At 45.1% G+C, this 18307-nt stretch overlaps 1 protein-coding gene across 1 annotated transcript in view; it reads right to left on the minus strand.

Annotated features, from left to right (window-relative positions):
• The window catches only part of plxna1b (plexin A1b), a 190172-nt gene that overhangs the window by 81126 nt on the left and 90739 nt on the right, over window positions 1–18307 (minus strand). The window contains 4 exon segments of the mRNA XM_030091523.1: window positions 1567–1665; window positions 2558–2718; window positions 4362–4485; window positions 7792–7892. Coding sequence (XP_029947383.1) covers window positions 1567–1665; window positions 2558–2718; window positions 4362–4485; window positions 7792–7892 — 485 coding nt within the window.

Below are 18307 nucleotides of genomic sequence, written 5' to 3' on the forward strand. Positions count from 1 at the left end.
CGTCTCAAATCAGTTAGATTCAAAGGAGCTTTACGACACTGTGTACTCAAACAGACCAATGTGCACAATTTACATGTGACACGAGATGAACTCTGCATGGTCACAGGCACTGACAACGCAGAGCAAACACTAGTGAGTCCTTGTGGGAGATGAATTAACTGTGATTTGACATTGTAAAACCACCACACCCTTAACCAGCTGAGCTAATCACGGTTGTTGCGGCAGGGAGGATTTGTGTACATGAGCAGGAAAACGTGTGCGTGTGTGTGTGTGTGTGTGTGTGTGTGTGTAGGGGTGCTGGGTTAAAGGTCGCGGTAACAGATTAGGTGTCCGAGACGTTCGGGGCTTCACGGGCCGTAAGCCACAGAGCGGGGCGAGGTGCGGCTGCGAGTGTTTGTGGAAATCCTCGAAGGAGGCTCATCCGACATCCAGAGGGAAGCCGGGACGGAGCCCCGCGGTACCCCCGGGGGCCGTCCCAGCCATCTGCTGCCCCGAGGGCTAATACCCCGGCAGACGTTTCAGCCTCCCCTGGATCAGCCGCGAGCGGACGGGAGGGAGGGGGGCGCGTGGGGGGCGGGGTGAAGGAGTCGGAGGATTCTTTTACCCCGGCAGGGTGCTTCAGACCGGCGGTGAGACTGACCCGGGGTGGGGCTCTATGGGCGGCCAAGATTTTCGGCAGAAGGTGGATTAGAGGAGGCAGCGAACTGGGCAGAGAGCTGAGGGCGTCTGGAGTGCGAAGGAGGCTCACAGATCAGAAAAGGCCCACGGATTCACTCACAATCTGACAGTGTCTGATGTTTGTTGTGTAAATAGGAGCCAGACTGACAATCCGAGAGTCCAAAACTCAGAGAGTGATTGTTTTATCAAGTGGGGGAAAAAGGCTTAAACGAGGTTAGAGTCTGTGATTGGAAGGCATTACAGCAGACCGCTGTGTAATGAATTAATCATTAAAGTATCATTAGAGTGTGTTGTGGCTTATGATAAAAAGAGTTGGATTACCATCTCATATACCGATCGTTTTTCATACACGGCACATTTGATTTTTCACTTCAGCTGAAACACAAGCCTCCTGTGGAGGTCAGCGGGGGGGGGGGGGGGGGGGGGGGGGGGGGGGGGGGGGGGGGGGGGGGTGGGGGGGGGGGGGGGGGGGGTGGGGGGGGGGGGGGGGGGGGGGGGGGGGGGTGGGTGGGGGGGGGGGGGGGGAATGGATGTGTGAGGGAGCGTAACTGTATCGCTCGTGGACAGAAACGCGACACTGCCCAGGGGGAGGCCGGACAAAAAGGCCGTCCGTCTCTTTAAGAACATGACGGGAAAGACTCAACAAGATAAAACCGAGTTCAAACAGGAGTTCACGACGCAGCTTTGACAGACGCTGTCCAGAAAGGTACGGAGGTAATGAATACCTTCAGAACAGTAATATTTATGAACTTCCAAAATGAAAAGAAAACAATTTTAAAGTATTCTTTAAAAACTTGGGTCAAATCAAACACTCATGTGTGACGTGCTGTTTTGACACCAGGAAAACAAGAACCACTAACGTCCAAAACATGAATAATTGTGACTTACGACTGATGGACACTGCAGTTGTAAAAGACAAAGTCGACGCTTGCGAACTTCTTCCCCGTCTCCTTGGACTTGAGGTAGAGCTTCACCACCCGCTATCACCTGCATGAGACACACACACACAAATAAAAATGACAAGAGTGTTTCTGCATAAGTTTAAAGTTTCTGAAGGGACTAAGTGAAGGCGAGCAGCTGCCAGCTCTCTAATTCCTATCTCCAAGCTAAATAATAACAGGGAATAAATTAAAAAAACAATTTATTCAGCGATGCAGTGTGACACTTTTGAATTCCACTTGTGTGACCTCGCCAGATATCTTGCACAAAAACACTCACAAGACACACTGTAGCTTAGCAACACACTCCTCATGTCACACCCGCAGTGGGGTGGCATTAAAAATAGCAGCACCAATCAGCGTTCGGATGCCGGGGCTGATGAGAACTCGTAATGGGGCATAATGGGCCCGGCTGAAGAACCGCCGAGACGAGGCTTTGACGAAACTTTGAGCGCTACCTGACATGTTTTCAGAGCTTTGGATGTGGGAACCAAACAGGTTTCTAAACTCCTGGTGACAGAAGCGAACATGAAACGGGTGTATAATCTCCGCAGATATTTTTAGATGTAAACAGTGCTGAAACTGTGGCTTTGAAAAGGAGTTAAGAGCGGAAACCAGTCGTTTAGGTGGGATATAAATAAATTAAACTGACATAATCCGCAATAACGGGAATTCAAAAACAGCTATTTTCAGCAGATAACGCTCGCCTCGTGTTTGCGTCTCTGAAATGGATTGAGCAGCCATTATTGGCGGCGACAAGGAATTCTGAAAAGAAGCAAATCGAGAGGAAACATTAAAATGCCACAGGCGCACAATAAGAACCTTTAGGAAAAGACGCATCAGAAGCGATATCCAAACAAAGCTCACGATCACATTCCACACATATGACGCCAGAAGCTCTCCGTGTCTCCGAGATGCAGCTCAATGTCCTCAAATATCGCTCCTCACCTTTGTTCCTGGTGATCGGGGCGATGTCTCGCACCGACGGAGACAGGCAGAAAATGTGTCCACCCTGGATCCGTCCCTCTGTCTCCACGTAGTCCTCGAAGGAGCAGTTGACCCCCGCCGACAGATCGGGCACATTACGGGCCTGGAGGACCAGCTACGGTGAGGAGGGAGGGGGGGAGACGATCAGTGCAAGATCAATGGAAGGACACGGTGAACATGGATTGTTATAAGATATGACATGAGGGTTAATGGGGAGTGGGAGGGGAGGGGGAGCCGAGTGTGAATGTAAGCATGTGGGACAGTGGCGGGAATAAAAGAGCAAGTGTGTGTGTGTGTGTGTGTGTGTGTGTGTGTGTGTGTGGTGTGTGTGGTGTGTGTGTGGTGTGTGTGTGTATCAGTCACTGTAACAGCTATTACAGCAAGGTTAATGTGTACGTGTTAATGTGCATAAAGGAACTGAGGCAAGCTGTAATCAGTCAAACGGTTGTGGTTACACTGAGCAGTCGGTGACAGAATGAGAGCTTGCCTGCACACACACACACACACACACACACACACACACACACACACACACACACACACACACACACACGTGCACGCTTTTTCATCATACTGATGGTGTGACCGGGAAATGCTAATTCTTAATTAAAAGTACATGTGCACGCTCAAAAATAGCACTCTTGGTGTAAAATACCCTGTCAGTGTTATAATTTTATTACACAAATTATGATCAGTGATCGCCACAGACTGAGAAGACTCCCGGAGAAGAACCGGAACAGGCTCTGAAGGTATGAGGGGCACGGTCTGTTCGCATTTAGGAAATGGTGTTCAGCTTAAGCCAGAAAGCAATGCAATACAAGAATATTGAATATAAAAAAAAATGCATGATAGACAAAAAGGATGAAAACAGAGTCTTAAAGGTAAAGTACAGAGATCTGAACCATGTTTATTTGTGCAGTTAGCCTGTCTATGTGGGGGGTGGGGTCGGGGGTCAGGGGTCTGGGGGGTCTAAAGAGGACCACCCATCCACAGAGGCTGTATCTGCTCATGCTGCTCCTAAACCTTCGGCCTGAAGGGAAGAGGGTAATTACTGTATGTGAGATGGATGCCACTCTTTATTTACTATGTTCAATAAGTTTGTTCTGAAGGCTAAATCAAACATTGAGGAAGATATAATGATAACATTTCAAAGTGGAACTCCGAAGAGCAGTTTGTTTTTGTTTTTAAATGTTTTTCATTACTGTTCTTCTCATTAATCCTGCACTTGCCTTGAACACCACAATTTTTTTGGAGAGTTTCCATGAATCAATTTGTCACAACATCACAGATCTTATGAGCATTAAATGCTTGTAATTGATCACCAGCATCACCGTCTTTGGCTGAAGCAGATGGCCCCATACGATGAGCTGACTTCAGCATGCAGGTTGGTTCAAATCGCACTCTTCCACTGAACTTAGATATATTTAACATGTAATGATGATACTGTGGCCATGTACGACATAATTATAATGTAAAAACATGAAACCTGACATAAACAAACTGGATTTTAGGTGTAAAGCGGCAAGACATCTGACATTGTTTACACTTAAAATGAAGTTGCCAAGAATATATTCTCTGGCATTTAAATGAAATGAGAATTCTTTACATATATATATACAGCAGAAACACAGTTGCAGGGTAAAGATGTGGCCGAATGGCAAGCAGGCACAGTTTCTCCACAAGATTTAAAACTATTAGTGTTATTTGTGCTGTTCTTTTGTCTTGAATCTGATTTCACTTCCACACTGGACAGCATACCTGCACTTCAGACATGGTGACGGAGATGTTCCTGGGCTGAACCGTCAGCTCCACACACTGCCTCTGGTCCGAGGCAAACCTCTGAGGCTCCCCCGCTCGCTCACAACGGTCCTTACGAGAGCATCTAAGGAATGAGAGAGAGAGAGAGCGAAGAAGCGCGGGAAGATGATGGGAATGAGAAGAGGAGAGGAGAGGGAACAGCAGATGAGTGAGACAAGAAGTGAGAGGAGAGAGGAAGAAAGGATATCAGCAACTGTTAGGCTAATATGACAATCATATTAAGATGATAAACATGCAGAGCCATCACCGTCACAGAAATGGGAGCAATAATAAAAGACAAATAGGCTAATAGCCTCTCCCAGCCATTACTGAGGGCCTTTACATCATTACCTTATTGGTCCTGACATTTGTGCAAGAGCTGCTAGGCTACATGAACACCCACCCCACCCCCCACCCCGATCTTTTCAGTTTACAGGCCCACCCAATCCAAAGTTCTCGGAAGATATACAGGCAATCGTTAAAGTTCCCCTGAACCGTTAAAATGATGCAATTCCTACCAGCTGTATATCAACAGGGTCAGCAAATTTCACCCCCGCGCTTATTACAGGCCAACTGATCGCGCTGAAAATTCAGCACATCCAGCCCTGTGTGGTAGCAGTTTTACTATTAGCTATTCATAATGCATTAGCTATCACTTCACCTCCGCGCTAACAACAACTGGTCCCGGCGGTGAGGGGAGGAAAGTGCTGACGCGGCGCGACGCGCGGCCTTAACAATAAGAGGGAGGCAGGAAAAATTGCTAACTGCCTTTTTCGTACAGCGGCTCCCCCATTACCTCATTTAGTTAGCCTTCACTCACACCCGGGAAAGGAAAAACGGTCGCCAACCACTCCCCTGGGAGTCACTGACATGTGCGCACACACGCACACACACACATACACACACACACAGTAAAGCATTAGGAGGAACGTACAAAGGTATGTACACGTTTTCTCATTACGAGCCTCCTTTCCTTCCTCTGCTCCTCTGGCGTGTGACCGTGTTCTCTTGTGAATGAGGTGTACTCACTTGTCTGGAAATACGTGCCTCTGTGTGTCTGTGTGTGTCTGTGTGTGTGTGTGTGTGTGTGTGTATTCCTCGTCCAATTCCACTGCTGATTGAAACTACTTAATGGGATGTGGTTAAAAGTACCGGAGGGCCGAGATGAAGCTTATAAATAATTTGCCTATTAATGCAGGCCGATTACGTCGGTGGAGGGCTTCAGCCGGATTTGGCCCCATCAGGTAGGATATAAGCAAGATGCGCTCAAAACACAAGGTCACGATCGCTCACACGTGTGTGTGTGTGTGTGTCATTTTACTTAGATTCGCGGGGTATCTGCAGAAATGGAGAAACCCAGGTTGAACGTGTGTGTGCGTGCCTCGAGGAGAGACAAGTCTGTGAAATGTATTGTAGGTTTAATTAATGAACTGAGAGATGGCGTTAAGCCAAAGGCTCGAGGCGCTCCAAATGTGGTTTAACATCCCGTCACCTTTTCAATAACATGCAACCGCTCCAGCAGCCTCCCGTGTGTGCACAAAAAAACCCTCCAGCCACAGAGGATGAATGGAGAGATTATTGATATACAGTAATACAGTATCCCTACGCCGGAGATGATAGGCTTTATATTCTAAACATTCATTCTAACATTAAACTGTAATCTTGAAGCAAACAAGGCCTAATCCAGAGAGCAAATACCGACACTGGGAATGACTCACGCTGCAACGAGCAGCCAAAATGGAAGGAACCCACTCCACAGGTGTACTGACTCCACCGGCAGGCTGAAAACTACCAAAAAAGAACCCAGCAGAAGCTGACGTAGTTTAACAACCTCTGCTGTCATTTCTGTTCTGTAACCGACTGACTCGCACTTAACAGTTAAAGGTAAAAGTTCTGCACAATGCTGCTAATGCAAAACTGTGTCCTCAAACGGACCTTGACAGGCTCCTGGTATGATCCATCTTCCTACAGTCAGAATGTTTTACTTCGACACAATGTGGAAAAACAAGGCAAAAAAGATTCATTTTTTTTCCCCCACAATATATTGGTGCACTCGTGACTAATTTGGAATTGAGAACGTTATCAATTCCAAATGGAGAAAATCCACTGCTGTCAAACTGAGAAGTGGCCAGGAGGAGAGCTGAAAGCTTCTGAGAGCCGAGAGGAACAAACGCAATCTCACAATTTGTGCACAATTCTTGCAGCTAAGCACTCATAGTAAGGTAATTTGTGTTTGGTAGAATATTTCTCTGTTGTCTCACAGATTCTTGGCAACGACTCCTATTCTGCTGGAAAGTCTTTTCATGGAGCATTTTAATGATGCCACATTCACGAAGAATTTACATTTGTGGGATGAGCAGCAGAGCTGAGTTTACCAAACTAATTAAAAAAGGTAAATGCACAAGTTTTCTAATTTTGACAGAGTTGTTGCTAAGGAGCTTTGGTACAACTAAACACAAGATTGTAAAAAACAATAACATTCTGACTTTTTGTGCAAAGTTTAACTGTGAAAGAGTCATTGTAATCATGCTTAACTTGACCAAATTGAGGTCATATATTCTGGACTCTAAAAAAGAGTTCGTTCCAATTACAATCATTATTGTATGTGGGAGATGCTGATGCCATTTTTTAATTTTTTTTTTTTTTTTTTTTTTTGCAGATAAAACCTTGCAATTCAGCATTGGGGTTTTCCATTTTGGTACTTTCAAAGGTTTTATGCATGAGCAGGACGTTCAATTGTTTTGCTGTGCGTTTCAGAATCACAGGACTACTGCAAATGCAACCTATCTACCAGATATATCAGGGAAGAGTTGAAATTACACTTCAATTTGTCCCTGTGAGAACATTATCAGCAATGGAAAAAAACAAAAATGAGACAATAACATCCTTAAATGCTCATGATAACAAGATTTTAAGCTGATGTTTTTTTTTTTTTTTTTCATTTTAAAAAATAACACGTGACTTGATGACGCCACACACGAGACGATTACACACTGAATCGCTGTGCTGTGTAAAGACCTGCGATCTGGAACACAGATATTCAAGACAGCGACTAGAGAAGGCAGAATACGCACTACAATTCTTTGTGAACTGCATTCTCTACCTCGCAGGTTTCAGGTGCATTTTGCCAAAGTTGGAACACGGTGTTAAAAATACATTTGGTACAGTTCAACACGTTTTTCAACAAATACAAGCTGCGAATTGCAGACTATGTGAAAAGCCACCAGAGCTTATTGTGCAGCTCTTCAGGCGGGAGCTCTCACTCCAACATGATCTGCTGATCTCAGACACGTCAACATTCCTTTCACGGTTATCTGCTACACGCCGCTACGTATGAAAGGGTGCAACGGTGGAGTGTGCTAATGTGAGCACGAGTGTGTTCAGCACTTACACATTATGAAGAACACACCATCCGCAGTGAGGGTCTCTGGAGCCCAAACACTCCCCGCAAGTGGTGTACTGCTCACAGCTCTCCACTGGAACTCGAACCACCTAAAGAGACAGAAAAGACAGACAGAGAGCAGCGTTAGGAAATGGATAAACGATCAGCGTCTGCGTAAAAACTTACAGCTTTTATTGTGAAGGATTTCAAAAACACGCTGAGCGAAAAGATGAGGTGGGATGAGAGGAACGGTGTGTGTGTGTGTTTGTATCTTTGTGCGTGTGTGTGTTCTGGTGAATGATTCCAGTCCAGCGGTGTGTGACAGCCTGCAGTCAAGCATGGACAGAAGGGGCCCCGCACTGCATGCTGGGACACCTGACAGGTGGCCCTGGCAACAGAGCCGAGATTGACAGGTGACCTCGGAAAGCAAAGGGGCAGGAAGGCAGTCTCTCAGTGTGTGTCTGCGGGCGTGCACATGTATGACGGACACATAGCAGTGTGTGTGTGTGTGTGTGTGTGTGTGTGTGTGTGTGTGTGTGTGTGTGTGTGTGTTCCACAGACAGACTGGTGGTACGAGCTTGATGATAGGCTACAGATGTTGCCCACGAAACAAGATCAAGTGTGCGAGTTTAGCTCCCCACTCCAGTTAAAGGTGATGACAGATGGCTCACAACACAGCCTCACTGGGTCTGAAGGTGTGTGTGTGTGCGCGCGCGCGTGTGTATTTTGAGCAATTCACGAGAGATTGAGTGTGTCTCAACGTGTGACAGACAGATTGCCGGCATATGCGAAGAGTGGCGGCGTGCAACAAAGTAGCCGCGTGCGTGTGTGTGTGTGTGTGTGTGCGCACACGTGTTGCAAGTGTCAACGCCGCATTTAACTTTTCTTCACCAAAAGGGCGACGAGTTGATGAGTAGTTTGATTCCCATTTCACAATGTGTGCGACAGAGAGCGAGACAGGGAGGGGACGTATCGGACTGCAACTACAGGCGAGTTGTAAACTGTAGTGCAGAGAGCGAGCCAGATGATCAGTGAGTAACACCATTTAACAGTCTTACGCCTGGGTCACACAGTTACAGTGCGCACACACACACACACACACACACACACACACACACACACACACACACACACACACACACACACACACACACACACACACACACACACACACACACACACACACACACACACACACACACACCACACCACACACACACACACACACACACTTAACCATAAGAATCTGGTCTGAGTGGCGTGGAGGCCTGTAGGGAGGAGTGATCTATGGATAAGAGAAAAGAAAAACATCTGGAGAAAAAAAAGATGAGGAGGTTTGAAGTTCAAGCTGCAAGATGGAAACCGGATGAAGAAGAAAAATTTAAACGGAGTTTAGGATTCCTGTCTGAGCCTCAAATGAAACACAGATTTGACATAGATAGCACATATTAAAACTCAAACGTCTCATAAATGCCTTGCAGTAGACCGTGCTCTGTGCTCTCTCTGTACCTTCCCACTGGGCCGCCCAACAGCGGGACTGGAAGCCTCTACATGCCTGCTCAAGTGGAAGAGTTGTTTTCTCTCTTTAAAAGTGTCTTGAAATTAATATACAGTTCATAATATGATTTAAATGACAATGAATTTTGAAAATTCAAACAGAGGGAAGATCATTTCCACTCTTGTGCGCGTATTTACTAATTTTCTGTACACCATCGGTTCCCCTCTTACCACAGCTACCATCCTTCCATCAGCAACTCATTTATTACCACAGACACAAAAAGGAACGGTCACTCCTCCAGTCTGAACTCAATACAGTACAGTAGCTTTCCGTCCAGTAGGAGAGATGGATGAAATGATGGAAACAAGTGGCTGAAGAGCTGAAGGGGGGGTAAAAAGGGAGAGTGGTCATCTTTTAAAAGCACTTGCTGGATGAATGGATGAACGGATAGATGGACAAAAAGATGACGGCAAAAAAAAAATAAAAACACATGGGGCGAATTGGGGAAGACACTGCGCTGAGCGGAGAGGGGGTATGGCGGCAGACGCATGTGATGCATCACTGTCGGAGCGGGTGCGAGTCTCGCTCTCGTCTGAAAGGAGAGCTGAAAGAAGGATGGAGCGAGGGATCGGGGTGTCTTCCACAATGAAGGCGTGACAGGGTGGGGGGAAGGGAGCGTCGACGAGTGGGCAGATGATGAATGGACCGATGACAGGAAAGTAGCCGGAGTTGAGAATATGCGATCGGACACCATACATAATGTCTTTCATATACTTTATGACTTAAATGAAGAGACGGGGCGGGTGGGGGGGAGACTGGTGGGCTCCTCATATCATCACTGACGCTAACCACTCCCCCCCTCCGCTCGCCATAAATCATTACGACTTTGATTAAAGACAACGGTCCACATAAATCCTTCTAACATTATGGCCCCTTGGTGAGCTAGCATAACCTTATCATGGCCCTATGCAGTGATGGATATAGACTATTGTTCACAATTGTCTCTGTATCGGTAATGGTGACAACACGACTGGCTGGGCTCAGCGGCGCCGCTCTCGGTGTGGCGAAGACCCATCATGGCTGTTTTTCCCAATAGGGCTATAAAATCCCTTTACAGGAGCCGGCTATGTACTTGCGCGACTGGATGTAGATTCAGAAAACGTGTGAATGTGTGTTGGGAATACAGCCCACTCATATACACACATACATTTCCTTGCTGTCTGCCTCTTCCTGTCTCTCTCGATGGCTCTTTTAATGAAAGCCAATTCCAGACAGCGCGCCACATTACTCCTTTAAATGACCTTATAAACCAAGCCCACCATCTCCTCTCTCTTGCCATCTCCTTATTTACAATAGCATCCGCCGCTGTAACTCAATTCTCCCCCTCTCGCCGCCTCTTCCTGGGCGGCCGACCCTCCACCTCCACCGTATCGTAACGCCGTGACATCTCCTTTCTGCTGTAAACTTTCCACCTCTCCTCTCCAATCTGTTTTTACAGAGCGCCATCACCTGCCTTTAAACGTCCCGCTAACAGGCTTTGTGACGGTCACCCCCCCCTCCCAAAACCCGGAGGAACTGTAAAGCTTTCAGCGCAGCTTTTCATTGGTTGTAAAATCCAAAACACATAAAAGGATCTGCCTTGTTGCGGCTTCTCCTCCTTTTTTTTTTTTTTTTTAAACATTCAAACACAGGGAGAGGAGAGTCTATAGTGGAAGAGAGGAGGGATGTCTACCAGAAGCAAGCCTCTTCTCTGGGTTAGACCGTCTGGGGAAGAAAATGCTGTTTATTTTCAGTTATTTTTAGAACTCTGCCTCAGACTCGGTATCATAAATTAGTAACGCCCCCGCCTTCTTAAACAACAACCGCTGAACGCCTTCTGCTTAACACTTAACCTCCAGCCGCTGCAGTCCTGCAGTCCAGGGGGAGATCTGGGTTTATTGGGAAACAACAAACGATCAAATCGGAGAATTGGACAATCATGTTAATCTGGCAGAGAAATGTTCTCAGAAATGTGAGGCTCTTTTACTGCTCCTCTGCTTTAATCCAAACCTGCTCTGTAAAAAGAAATCTGGAGACGGAGTCCAATCTAAACTAACAGATACACACATACATAACATTTTCCTTTAGCAATTAGACAACAAACTTATGGATGCAGAGAGGAGGAAGATGATGATAAAACATATTCCCTGTAAAAACAAGTTTCCAAAAGCATAAGTGTTATTTTAATACCAATCAATCACCTCACAACTTTCCCTGATTTAAACCATCTTTCGCACAGTCAAAAAGCACACTGAAATTTTGAAAAGTAACATCTCAAAATACGACCACATCCTGCTAAACGGGCTGGAAATCCTCACTCGTTTCACATTTTTTGGGCAATTCAACACCCATTTGTTCATCTTCTACAGGCCTTTAAACGGCTTATGGTCGACGGGACGGCCGGACCCGATAACGGACAGATCACAGTCCATAACAATTCAAACACAACCACGCACACATCTGTATTCTCACCGACGGGCAAATTCGACTCACCGTTCAGTAGATGTCATTTGAGAAAATTGCCAACTTGTTCATGACTGGGGCTGCTGCGGAGGTTATTTAAAGACGAGCATCATTTAAGTTTGTTTTCTATAGGCTGGGATGTGCAGCTTACTGGCTTTAATTTGCATAAGGAATGATTTAATTTTACCACAAGTAGACCGGTTATTCTCGACTTTTGCCGTTATTATAATGAACCGCTCTGACAGTGACTCATTAGCGGTGGGAATGACGACCTCCGACGATAACCTGCGCGCAGGAGGGACGGCGTGCGAGCCGGTCGTATCAAAGGCTGGGTTAGCATGTGTGCATTGACTGGATGGTAAGGAGCTTACCAGATCAATGGAAGACGGGGGCCGCGCCTGATGTGTTGACTGACTGGAGATAAGCAGAACGGCAAACAAGGCGGACTGAGTCCGATACTAGCGGGGAAGGAGGGATGCCGACGGACGGCTGAAGAAATGGAGGATGGGCGAAAAATAAAAATTCAGGAAAAAAAAAAAAAAACAACAATCCTGTACTGCAGCGTTTTCGTTTCCTGAGTGATGTCCAGATACAATCCAGAGATGTTTCTGACAGATATGACCGAGGTGGAAACTGTCTGCTGCAGACCTGCTGTAGTAAATTAGGCCTTCATGTGTCACAGTGGAGGAAAGTAGTTTCCACTGTGACAGTTGTATTCCTTTGTTTTCTCCCTCCCCTACAGCATTTATGACTATTTTTTTTTTGCACCCGCTGCCCTTCCTGCCTTCCTCAGTAGCTTTATCTCTCCCTGCTTGCCCAATTCTCTTTCCTGATCAGCTCCTCTTCCCTTCCGTCCCTTTAATTTATCTTTTTATCCTCTTTCTCCTTCGCCGGGCTCAATTTTTCATCTGCTCCATTGTTTTCGCTCCTCTGAAATACTGTTTTGATCTCTTCTTCAATACTCCATCCCGGTGAAGAACAAGAGGCAGATCAAACAACTTATTTATTTGTCATTTGTGCGCTCGCATATTGCGAGTTCAAGGCCAATAAAGATGACAACTCAAATTCCCGCTCTCCCGGGAAACCGCTGCGAGACAACATATATATATCGGGTACATAAACACGAAAGGCGTCCATGATAAGATTATGCAGCGGAGCTCTCTTTCTCCCCGTCGCTGCGCAACCGCCTTGGTTTATTTACTGAAGCACCTTCGACAAAGCAAAGTCACATAAGAAGTAAGGTCATTAAAATTTAGCAGAAAAACAAGAAGTCGACAATTCTTTTCAAAAAAGAGATGATTTCTGAAAATGTGTGCAGAAGGAAATTCTAGTTTTGAGAACTCAGTTATATTAAAAAACAGATCCACTACATGACATATTATCGATATTAATGAAAGATAAAATATCCAGAGACTTTAGCTTAAATTTGTGAGATTATTTTTTGAAATGAGTCATTTGAGGTAATTATATTTTAAAGCATCAGCTGGGAAATGGTTGAAGGGCAACACAAAGTCTCAATCTACTGAAGATACTGAGAATCTTGCTGTCGATTAGCGGGAAAGTGATGGAAACCTTTTCACTGAAGCAACAAATCCCAAGCATCATGCAGTGATAGAGCAGAAAAGGATGCTGTAATGTAAAAATAATCGCCCAGCTGATCAGAAATAGTCTTTTTTTTTATGTTTTCATGTGTCCATTTCATGTTGACACTTGACATACTGTTTGCTCATTAGTTCTTCAGTTTCTCACTAGAACCTGTTGCAAATTTGTTCATAGAACTTGATCTGCTTTACTCATGATGAGATTTTGATCAATTATTTTTATTTCTGTATACAATCATCAGGACTGCAAGTGGTAGATGATTTCATCTGCATGTAATCGGATGCCAAAACTGCCTGGAATTATTTGGATTTCATGGATTAAGAATTGTGGAAATGTGCATTAAGTGAGAGTTTCTGCCAAACTGTCTAAAGTGGCTTAAGTTTCCAAGTTTCAATGTTTGACTGGTCACATTACAAATGTGCAGCACGCTGGCGAATCTTGTACAGTTATACTCTATATTCTGTTAAAAAAAACTAAAAAAAAACCCAAAACAAATAAATGCATTTGGTGATCTTAAATGTTCTCACCAAAACAGGCAATTTCAGGCATTTTGATCGCCGAAAAAGAAACCAACAGGGGGAAGTGGCAGCCCAAACACAATGAAAGAGTGAGACAAACTAAACTTCAGAAAATGAAGACGTGGAATTGCATCCCTCTCCGTCGTCATCTTCATCCCAGCGACATTCCCATTACCTCCTTCAAAGAGGAGCTGATCTCAAACAATAGGTCAATACACTCTCAGTCCGAGTGCAGCCATTTGTTCTTTCTGCTCTATCCCTCATGTGAGAAAGGACCTGACAGATAGAGAGAGGGGACACAGAAGGACCCAGAGCGACCAGAAAAAGTGAGACAGAGACGAAGGATGAGACAGAGATTGAAAAACTGCAGAAAACAAAGAATCGGAACAAAGAGAGCGAAGAGCGAGAAAAAGAAAGAGAAAGAGGTAAATGTAGCCGGCTAAGGTAGACAGGCCTAGGGGTCTTCTAATTAAGTGAGGATGGGAGAGGCCGTCCGCCTGGTAAATGACTCTGTCACTTTAGTAAATGGACTTGGTGAGGAGTGAGGAGCCACACAGCTGGCATTTCCATTAGCACTGCCAGGCGACCCACCACCACATACACAGACCGAGAGAACCGGAGGAGAGGGGGGGAAAAAAAAAAGAGCAGGACAAATGCTGCTTTTCTTTATTTGCTCTCGCAGGAGTTGCTGTGCAGAAGTCGTGCCTGGTAGGTGTGTGGATGGATAGTGTTTGTGCAGAGCGGGCACCAAACTGAGGAGAATAAACTGAATCTGCATGACTGACTTCACCTGCGTATACATGCAGTCATCCAACTCCACCAACTGGGGCACGAGTTTTGCTTTTTTTTTTTTTTTACAATGCTCATGTTTGTTGACAGCAATTTCAAAGCAATTCAAACACAGTTACACCGATGCGAGCCTTATTTTTATTGATACGTTAGCTTATGCGGCCACAATTCTGCATGTTCTCAACAGAAAACATATAAAAGCAAACAAGGTATGAGCATTTCCTCACTGTAGAGATGCAATAAATCTTATACTGTTGGAAAGCCTTTTTACTAACCTTTAAAGTAGCGCTGGGGAACATGCATTTGTAGGATGAGGAGCACAGATGTATATGTGGGTTGAACCCAAGAAATAAAAAACGCTCGTAAATCTTCACTGCCAATAGTAAACAGCTTTTTTGACTATAATTATTGATTGTTTTAAAGTTATGGCTACTCTAGATGAGGATATGATTTGTGCATGAAAAACACATTTAGTTATTAAAAGACAAAGAGTTCACAGCCGAGCCGAAAGACCAAGAACTGATCTTCATGGGTTTTTTTATTTTTAGGATTGTTTGACATGACTGAATAAAGTATGCATTAAAAAAATAAACCCATTCTTGCTGGCAGCTCTAGTTATTATGCACAACTGCGTTTACAGTTACATTCATCAGTGTCAGGTTCTTCCTTTTTGTCATTTCTGACAGCAAACACTGAATGAAAATGTGCCCCTTCCACTTTCCCCGTTCGGTTTTTTTTCCCCATTTGATGCTTCATAACTGGGTCTGATGAGGCCTGCTGCGCCAGAATCTGAAAAGAAGTTTGACTTGAATTCAAAACAATTTCCCTGCGCTGTCATGCATGAGCGGCGCTTCATTGTTCTACTCAGTGTGACTTCTGGTTAAGGCACGAGACGGAGCGCGCCGGGGCGGCGGGGAGCGCCACGCAAGCCTCCCATTGGCCCCGTTCCACATCCTCCTGCCCGGATCGCCGCCGAGCAACACGAGGACCGACCGTACGGCCGATTGATAGTGATTGAGAAGAGAGGGGACGAGGCGGGGGGAAGGAGAAACCATTAACCTCCCCATCCATCTCGCCTCTTTCCTAACCCTATCAGTCGGCGCGATCGCGCCGTCCTTTGGGAAAAGTCGTTGAAGTAAAACAGAGAAAGATGAGAGAAAGAAGGCGCTATCTCCCAGCGGCTAGACTTCCATTAGGGTCGATAGCATCACGCGCAAGACAAGTGTCGGAGCACACTTTCTGATGAGGCGCACACACACACACAATCACCCAAACACACACATTTAAAGGAAAAACACGACAGAAAACGATGATGGCGAAAGCGAAGAAAAATCGAAACAAATGAGATTTGAGACACTGAAGTCATCCTTGCCTCAATAATTAAGACCTTCTGGTCGACATCCTCATGCCACAAATGAGCGATTTATTTCTGCTTAATTTGATTTATTTGTCTTTCATATCATTCTCACAATGTGATCAACCATAAAATGCCTCACTGTGGTTTATTTTTTAAACTTGGACATGATGATAAATGCTCAAAAATGTTAAGAATGATGTCTAAATTTAAGATTAAATTTGGATAATTGACAGTAAAAAGCAACAAAAGTAGCGTTAAGTTGATAAATTGAGAGTACAGTTGAAATACTGTTTGAGAAAACAATAAGTTGTGTTCATTTTCACTTGAAACTAAAAAAAATGTAAGTTTCCCCACAAAATGCAACAGAAAAACTTTTGTTTTTTCTGTTACACCATCATCTTCCCCAAGGTTCCTTTCTTATTTTTTTCTCAAAATACAGATGGAATAAAAAGCTTTAGAAATGGTAACTGATTGAACCCACATTTTCATCTGTGCTGTATCCAAACAGCCTTAAAAAAAACAAGTTTTCCTTTATTTTTCCCACATGAATAAAGTAATACGCAAGCACAAGGTAAACATCTCTGACTACAGAGTAACTCTACACACGTGCACATCAACACACATGTGAGAGTGCAGCAGGGTGTGACTAACACCGCTGTTAATCGTTGACTGTGAAGCACTCGGTCCAGAGCTCAGGAAGGAGGTGTAACGGTCTGAACCCCTCACCCACACCACCACCCCTCCTTCCCAGTCACTGTACTCCTGTCTTTGCCTCACCGCACCTGGTCTATTAACATTTACATAACAATGACCGCATGTGTGTGTGTGTGTGTGTGTGTGTGTGGTATCACACACAAGCCTTCATTCAAGCTTTACAGTCTGTCAAAGCCAGGAGATGAAAATGTTGGTGTGCTCATGAATCTAAATGAAAAGGCTGGAGGACGCGTGGATTCAGTTCATAATCTAAACTAAAGCGAAAGCAGCGTGTTATATAAAATCTTCAAAGAGGATTCATCCCCCTCCCTTCTAATCTGTCCATTTACGGCACGCTACACACTCTGAATGATAAAACAAAGTGTCAGCCAACAAAAGGCTGGTGTTTAAACAGCACATTAGGCGCTTGTTAACTTCAGGAGTTCCTCAGTCGGCCACAGTTTGATAAATTGCGCAAAATTAATCCTGGAGCTACTTAGAAATGACTGATTAGCTGTATGTAGTTCACTAAAATGTCAGCGCTGATTGATACAACCAGATGCTTATTATGTATGTTGATGTCAGTCTGTGCTAATGTGTTTGCTAACGAGATTGGCAGTGAATCAGTAATATGTGAAAGTAAATACACACGCGCGCGCGTGCACATTGACACGCACGCACCTTTGTCTGTTGAAATGCTATGGAGCCTTGTTCGGAAAATCACAGAAAGGACCACTGCCGACTACTGTACAGATTCACAACCTGATCATTTGAAAGGCATCAGAAGTTTGTGTGTAACCTCATGTGCTCAGCTGCCATTTTCTTGGGGATGATGACAGTCTTGACGAAATCTCTTTTATATGATCAATGGAGAGTCAGACAATGGCGTTAGCCCACACACACACACACACTCACATACAAACCCTATGCTGTCTAAACGATACGCCCGAAGGCCAGGAGTTTGTCCAAATGTAAATTCCCACAAAAGCAAGAAAGATCAATCAATGTGTAAACACGCAAACTATATCCGGTAAGGAGTGACACCGAGATATGCTTTTTTTTTTCATGTACAGACACACAAACAGCGGCAATCCGAGCAGCATCCTTGACACTTGAACAAAGGTTGTCTCATGCATACACATAATACATAATTTCCTGCCACTGTATCAACCCCTCCAAGTCCTTTTCGTCTGTTTCCAGCGTGCTCACTCTCGCTCCAAACACCGAGCCCCCTTCCCACACCAGAGATGAATATTCATGCTTTTAGCAATTAGGCAGCGCCACACACTACACCCCTATCATATGCAATGGCTGCCATCAAAGGCACAGGGACGGGTGCGCCCATGCGTGGAAGATACTCCGACCAAGTGTGGCTCACAAAGACGGCGAGAATAGCAGCTGCAGCATCAAATGCAGTCACAGCCTTCTACCTTTTTGGCGACAAAACAGAGGAGGAAATGATTAGATGATGAAGTCTTGACTGAGCCAAGACACTGGGCGGATTTCCCTACAGCGGCCGTTCTGCACCGGGACGACGCTTCAAAGTTACTGTGGCACCGCGTCCCC

Source organism: Salarias fasciatus, chromosome 5 (assembly GCF_902148845.1).
Source record: "Salarias fasciatus chromosome 5, fSalaFa1.1, whole genome shotgun sequence".
NCBI lineage: Eukaryota > Metazoa > Chordata > Actinopteri > Blenniiformes > Blenniidae > Salarias > Salarias fasciatus.